Source organism: Arachis ipaensis, chromosome B4, assembly GCF_059453495.1.
Source record: "Arachis ipaensis isolate K30076 ecotype BB chromosome B4, ASM5945349v1, whole genome shotgun sequence".
In the NCBI taxonomy this organism is placed as follows: Eukaryota; Viridiplantae; Streptophyta; class Magnoliopsida; order Fabales; family Fabaceae; genus Arachis; species Arachis ipaensis.
The window spans coordinates 139,526,430-139,534,178 of NC_142439.1; the positions used below are offsets into that span (position 1 = coordinate 139,526,430).

Below are 7,749 nucleotides of genomic sequence, written 5' to 3' on the forward strand. Positions count from 1 at the left end.
AAAGGCAACGCGTTAATCAAGGATAAGTATGTTCAATTGTTCAGCATTCAGATCCTATAAGTTGTGACCTTGGTTCTTTTTGGGACAGAATTTAATAATAATAAAAAATAATGTTATATGATTAATAAATATATTTTTATATTAATTTTAAATAATAATATATAATAAATATTAGAAGATTATCAAAATTTATTATTTTCTGTTATTAATTTATTAGTAATGTTTAAAGTATAGAATAAAATATTATATCATTAGATTATTAGATTAAATTAAAGGATTTGTTTGAGTAAACTTTTAAAAAAAAAATTTTGAGTTTTTTTTAAATATTATAAAAAAATAAAAATAATTTTATATTTAAATATTTTATAAAAAAAATTTTTTTATTTATCAATTATATTTAGATATAAAAATATAAAAATATTTTTTTATTTATGGTTGTTAAATTTTTTTCAAAAAATATTTTTTTAAAAATGTAAATTGTAAATTTTTTTTAAAAAGATCTTTTTTAGAAAGATAATAAAAAAAGTATTCAATTTTTACCAAATACACTAAAAATAAAACATATATTTTTTAGTAAATTTTTTTTATCAACTTAATAACATTTAAATAATAAGCACGAAAAAAATTAGACTAAAAAATTGAGTTAATAATTAAGTAATAAGCAAAAATAATAAATTCTCAAAAATTATTTTTAATATGAAAATAGAGATAGTATTTTGATTGAATATTAATATTTAAAGTGTATTATATTATTGTGGAAATTATTCAATACGCCCCTACGTATTAGTTAAGATGTTGCCATGTGTTCAATATACCCCGCGTGTTGATCAGGATGTTGCCACGTGTTCAATACGTCTCATACGTGTTGCAACACACTTCTCATGTGTTAACTTCCCACCTACAAAATCTACCCAACTGTAATTACACAAAATAATCTAATTTTCAACAAAAATATGAATATTTATTTTAAATAAAAAAATCAACCATAAATTCATGATCTTTTATTATTTTTTATAATATAAAAATAAAATTTATCTATCATGTGTTTTAAAGACATATATTAAGATTACAAAATAAAAATTTAAATTTTCAATATATTTAATTTATATTTATTAAATAAAAATATTAAAATTTTTTCACTAATAATAAACTTATTATATACTCTTATAATAGTATAATACTAAACCCTTCAAAATAAAATATTAATTCAAAATCTGGACTAATTCTGAAAAAATTAACATTAACCCCTAATATTTCTAAAATGATCATGTGAACAAAATAATGGGTTAGTGTGCCCTTCCTACTTTTGCAGGGTCACTTGCATCGATATAATAATTATTAATTAGTCTACTTTTCCAAATTTTCACCTAAAGTAAAGTGCAAGCCAACGCGGCTCTGGCTTTGAATTAGTGTGATGGTGGGACCCGAAGGAAGACTTTTAGGCAAACGGATTTGCATTAGTTAGGTTTGAATGATTACAGACTTCCATAGATCGCCAAGGTATTGTTGAAAGAGTACATTTTGGAAACTGCTTGCTTTTGTATACTCGCATCTAATTTCATTTCATGGCTCAACAAGTTCCAGATCCAAGTCCCGATTGTTTAATTTGTTTAATGGAAGATGACCATATTAACCCCCGCGGAAAAAGGATCCGAGATGACCAACAGGATGAGGTAACCATGAGTGTTTCCTTGGAACAACACTATACTTTAAGGGATTTTCACTTCTTACTTGCTTTTGAGGTGCGTAAATCAAGAACAAAATTTGCTTCTAATTGTAGTTGTATGTCTAGTCCTTCACAAGGGATTTATAAAACTCCTCTTGTAAACTATTCTTATCTGTTTCAGCCTCAGCAATATTATCACCTGCACCGTTCAAACTCTGATTCGGCGCTGGGGGAACAGAAGAGGAGGAGGCGGGATTGTATCGTCATCGCTAAAAGTGAGGTTGGTATGCCAAATCTATTACTCAATCTGTCAATTTACCACTTGATGTCATATTTAATTCTCCTAATATCTTAACTATTCTTCTGATTGCTCCCAAAGCAATTTGGTAGAGTTCGCTCCCTCAGATATCCACCAGCTTCTGAAAACGCAGTGATTCCATCCGAAACTAAAACAGAAATCAATTTATCCCAGTGCAATGGTGATGAATCTCATGTTGCTATTCACATTGAGTTGGAGAAGGAGGTGGAATCGGAACACAAAATGATCTTGCCAATAATACGATGCAGCCACGCTAATCTGAATCAACACATGCACAAGCACAAGAACAAGAACAAGAACAAGAAAACCAAGCAAATAAAGCCCGTCGTGGTGTGTGAAGAAAATGATGAAGAGGTTGAAAGCTACTCAAAAAAAGTTCCGTGTTTAGTAATGCTGTTAATGATATGTGTTTGGGGCTGGCTGCTGACGTGTCGGCGGGAAAGAATAACGATAGGGGGCTCGGTGGTTGAACTGCTGAGTTTTATGGTGTTTGCTTCGGGTGCGGCTTTAACGATTCTGTTTGGAGAAAGATTCAGTCACACCCACGGCGCTATCTTCATCTCATGGGCCGTTCTTATGCACGTCGGAGTTGATCATTCAATCAGTTTGCTATTCCTCGCCATACTCGCTCTCTTCTTCGGAGCCTCTCATGCACTTACCTCCTTCATTACACACAACAATAACCAAATCCAACAACACATCCTTACTTCAAGCAAAATAGTAAAGCCGGGGGGCTCTCTTGATCTGCATACCATGCTATGCATCTGACTTCTCAGAAAAAAGTTTCTCTAGTTCAAAAATCCATGTAGTAAAATTGTGTACGTTTGCTGTGTTATTACCTAAATCAGTTTTCAAAGGAATTTTTACTATCCCATCATTCTAGTTATCAAATCAGTTTTCAAATTTATTTCGATTACAAATCGATCCTAATATAATAAAAAATTAGTGACTGGTTTGATAACGAAGATGTGGTATTTGGGATATAATTTTCTAGTCTTTGTATTTTTTGTAATTTAAATTTGTAATGTTGTGACTTGTGATCGTGTTGATTGTGCTACTTTAATCCATATGGCTGGCCTTACAAAGGTTTCTTTGAGATTAAATTTGTTATTAATTACATATATTCGGGTTTTTTTTTTTTTTTTTTTTGAGCGCAGGGGAGGAGGGTTGGGGGGTAGTGTTATATATTGTACGTCCAGCTGCCGACAGTGTTAAATATTTTAAGGATAATACTAAGTAAATAATAACTTTTTTAAACAATATGATTAAATAGGTATGCAGATGATTATCTTAATACTAAATTTAGATGGATAATTTAAGAATGTAATGTATTTTTATTTTATTGAGTCTATTATTCACAAAAATTATTATCTACCTATACTTTTTTATATTTTAATAGTTACACAGAACAACGTTTAAAAACTTGAGATATTGTAAATTGATTTATTAATGTCTTAAAATGCTATGTTTCATTAATTGCAAAAGCAAATTACCACTAAAAACAAAAGGTATAATTATTCCATTAATATTTATAATTTTACTAAATTTATAATTAAATTTTTATATTTATTTTTTTTAATTAGGTCTTTATATTATTTTTGATTTTGTAATTAGATTATTTTTATATAAAAATGTTAGAATTAATAAAATATTTTTTAAAAAAAATATGTGATTAAAGATTTAATTAAATTATAAATGTCTTCAATTTATAAATAAATATTGTGTTAATTTTAATATTTTTTATACTAACAATAACTTAATTATAAAATAAAAAATAATATAAGAATCTAATTAAAAAATATATAAAAATTTAATAAAATTATAGATATCCACAAAATAATTAAATTAAAACAAAAGTCACAACTAAAACTATCACCCCGATGCACCTACCACTACTCTTATTGTGTCTACAATTCTTCGACTGCAACTCCAAATCAAGTACTCTATCCTCTAAAAGAGTCTACGAGACTAACCTAAAGAGATGAACACTAGGAGAGAAATAAAAACAGAAATAAAAGAATTAAAGCCAAAAAAAAATTCTTGAGGAATCAGTATTTATTCAATTCGTATGAAAGTTTGTATACGGCAGAACAAATTTGATGAAGGGTACACTAAGTGATCATATATATATATATATATATAGCTAGCTAGCTGGGTCACAAGCTATAACCAATTACAATTCTGTTATAACAGCTTTCAAACTAAATCTAGTTAGTTAATACACTAGTCAAGTAACCTCCTTTGTATCCTCTACCACCCTAACTTTCTCCTGAACAACATGGGCATGACTTTGGATTGATCTTGATTTTTCTTTTAAACCCCCAAACAAAGGCTTCCGTGGCTTCCTCATTAAAGGATGCAATATAATCGTCCTGTCATGCAAAGTATTTGCAATCAAGTATCACACACTTGATTAACAAACAAGTGTGAGGTTGTTAATGTTACAAATGTGAAGAGTATATGAAGTTAGTTTTACATGAAAGAAAACAAAAATATAAAAATAAACCTTTTCTTCCTTGATCCCGCACTTCCAACAGATCCCCTAGTAGCACTCCAACCTTCATCCCGCAATTAGACGTAGATTAATGTTCTTTGCTAATTAATGTTCATGGGATATTAGGGTTCGTGAAATGCAACATACTGATAGGTTAGAATCAAAGCAAACTATATAATTCATCACCCTCATGGGATAAAACAATATCATTTTTATATTATGTAACATTAGTTGTAATAATATTTTTTATATTATTATCACTATTATTATATAATATAAAATATTTTAACTTGTTATAAAAATATTTAATTAAAAAAGTTTTACATATTTTATAATTAATAATAAAATATTAAAATTAAATGAAGTATCTTTAATAATAACAAATATGTTTTATATTATTATTTTATATTATAAAAAATTAATAAATAATTAATTTTGTTAAAATATTAATTAGGAATAGATAAAGTTAATTCTGAACAACTAATTAAAAAATAAGTTTATTGTAAAAAAAAATAACTCTTCATTATATAAAGATAAAAAAATTATGCCCACTGAACTATAACTCGTTAGTTTATATATATGGTAGGTAGTTCTTTAAATTTTTTCATAAATAATATATAAGATATAGTGTTATTTGTAAATGTGGTTAAAGAAAAACATCACGTATATATATATTATACGTATAACACGTCATGTATGTTCTTCACAAAAATTTCCAAGAATATTACTACTTCGAAAACACTTTTCTGAACGGATAGAAAAATATCACATTTCTTATAACCTTTCTTAAAATAATTCATCTGGGCTCTAAGAGAGGAAGCAAAATAATTCCATTTTCTTTCCATGTTCTATTTTTCCCTTCCCAGATGATTAAAACTACCAGTGAAAGAGGCTTTAACAGTTCCGCACGCGGATGCTAATTAATTCCAGGTGACATTTTTTACTAAAATGAAAGTAATAGGTCCCAGTTTCATAGGATGTGAACTGAAAGACTTCGACCGAGAGAGATTTAAAAATGTAAAAAGCGGAGACCTCATGTATATATCATTAGATGGAGTTCATATATTTCTGAATAATTAATCCAGCAAATTGAAGATTAGTGGAATATATATAGGTGACCATTAGTAAAAAGGTAGAGCCGAGTGAGAGAGGAAAAAGAAAAGGTAGTTTCCTATCAGTTATAAAACATTTTTTTTTGTCGTCTTAAGAACATTTTGTTCGAATAATTGTTAGAAAATTCGGATCATGGAAAGGAAGACCTAATGTATATATCCTCGGATGGAATCTTATAAAGGTTAACGTTGCACCGATGATTAAGGGATGTGGTAGTTAGAATATTTAATTACTGAATATTTACGATTATGCCAGGTGTACATCAAATTAGTCACTAAAGTAATTAATAGTATAAAATATATGTTAGAATATAAATACATGTTAAAAAAAAATTAAACTACACATGTAATTATACATAAATACATTGATGAATAGTTTTAGTGTACAAATAACATGTTTTAAATATTTAATCTAGAAAATTAGAGATGTAACACCCTAAGTTTTATACTATCGTGGGGGGTCTTTAAAATAAGGTGCCACACTTGATTAAGCAAAGAAATGACTAAATCGTTACGCAAGGAAGGAGTAAATGCGCGTAGAGCGGAAAATGGGTAGCACTAAAACGTTGGAATTTTAATAAAAAATGAGATAGTATCTTAACCGTGAGTATGAAATACTTATAGTAAACTAAAACAAGAAAGGAAACTAATACGTCCTAAACTAATCTCGTCGAAGAGGCTCCCATACTTGCATCCTATCCCATCCTTGATCAGGACTCTTCAGTTATTTATGAATCGAGGTACCAGGGGTCTCCCTCCAACACCCTTTCGCGCAGTGAAGACCTGGTTCCGTTGCGTGGGATGAACCAAAACTCGACGGGGTTCCGAAATGGGGGAGTAGGGCACGTATTCCACCTTTGGGCCTCCACAAGGGTTCAACTTCTCCTCTGGGTCCTCCTCCATGGTGTCTTCCTTCTGGTCAGGGTTGTCGAATTTCTCTTTTTCGGTCTCGGGGTCGGACTCAAGGTGTACCACCTTGGATGACCGCTTCCTAGATGTTGAAGCGTCCCTATCTAGGAAGGTTATGACGGGCAGCTGGGGTTCTTCTTCCACGAGTTCTTGACCTAAGTAGATAGTTTGGAGCACGGTAGTAGTGGTCGCAACTACCCACGCGTGCTTCGAGGGGTCATACTCAGAAGCTACCCTCGAAGGGCACTGCGTCGTCTCTATCCGCTGTGCCATGTTCCTCTGGAGATAGTATGGGAAAAGAAAGGGAGTGAGAACCTAACGTCTCAGTAGGAGTGCTATGTAACACCTCCATATCCATCTCCAGCCCACGTGCGGGATTTTAAAAACAAGCGTATAACATGGCATGTAATATGCATCTTCTTTTTTGTAAAACATGTGTGTAAAAGAAAGGAAAAACATATAGGAAAATAGAAGGATAACATCAACATAATCATAATTAAATCTAAGGAAAACATAGAACTCAAGCTTTCATTCGTGCCTTCTTCTTTCTTAATTTATAACTTATATGGAGGGTATTGAGCTCAAACCGGTATAAGTGGGAGTCCCCTTCCCTTACCGAAGGTTCTTATCCCAAACGTTTTGGCGATCACCTTCCCTTACCGAAGGATCATCTCGATCGATCACCTTCCCTTACCGAAGGATCATATCGATATCTTGTCTTTGGGGGTCACCTTCCCTTACCGAAGGATCATTCCCTCAGTTTAATTTACAATCAAGGTTATTTAGACATACACAAGAAGGGAGTCATATAAAAAGATATATTATTATATAAAATTGATGGGATAGTCTCCTTCCCTTACCGAAGGTTCTTATCCCAAACGTTTTTCGATCACCTTCCCTTACCGAAGGATCATCTCGATCGATCACCCTCCCTTACCGAGGGATCATCTTGATATCTTGTCTTTGGGGGTCACCTTCCCTTACCGAAGGATCATTCCCTCAGTTCTTTAACAAGTACGGTTATTTAGGCATATACAAGAATGAACCATGCGAGAGGAGAGGCATATATCATGATAAAATAAGCATGTTTGAATAAGATTTTATACGAAAGTAGGTACTTTCGTCCCTAGAGGGGGTATAAAATAAATGTACATTATAAAAAAATAGGATATTAATTAGCTGAATAAAACAATTATAAAAAAACATATACTCTTGACCCTAAGAAGATATTAATGATATAACGTAAAAA

The 7,749-nt window shown here is 30.8% G+C and overlaps 1 protein-coding gene across 2 annotated transcripts; it reads left to right on the forward strand.

Moving 5' to 3' along the window:
* Window positions 1-1,403: 1,403 nt before the first annotated feature.
* On the forward strand, window positions 1,404-3,088 carry LOC107635221 (uncharacterized). 2 transcript variants are annotated; one of them, XM_016338623.3, is made up of 3 exons: window positions 1,404-1,742; window positions 1,848-1,946; window positions 2,046-3,088. In XM_016338623.3, the coding sequence occupies exons 1-3, from the start codon at window positions 1,566-1,568 to the stop codon at window positions 2,751-2,753; spliced, it is 984 nt and encodes a 327-aa protein (XP_016194109.1). In that variant the 5' UTR covers window positions 1,404-1,565; the 3' UTR covers window positions 2,754-3,088. The 2 variants fall into 2 exon arrangements, with proteins under 2 accessions (XP_016194109.1, XP_016194111.1); XM_016338625.3 differs by having other exon boundaries at window positions 1,471-1,673.
* Window positions 3,089-7,749: the final 4,661 nt, after the last annotated feature.

What these genes read in the sequence shown, in the direction of transcription:
- LOC107635221 (XM_016338623.3), top strand. Translation starts at nt 1,566, where the DNA reads ATGGCTCAACAAGTTCCAGATCCAAGTCCCGATTGTTTAATTTGTTTA. An exon ending in ACTTCTTACTTGCTTTTGAG is followed by an intron (nt 1,743 to 1,847) that starts GTGCGTAAATCA and finishes TATCTGTTTCAG; the next exon opens with CCTCAGCAATATTATCACCT. An exon ending in TCGTCATCGCTAAAAGTGAG is followed by an intron (nt 1,947 to 2,045) that starts GTTGGTATGCCA and finishes TTGCTCCCAAAG; the next exon opens with CAATTTGGTAGAGTTCGCTC.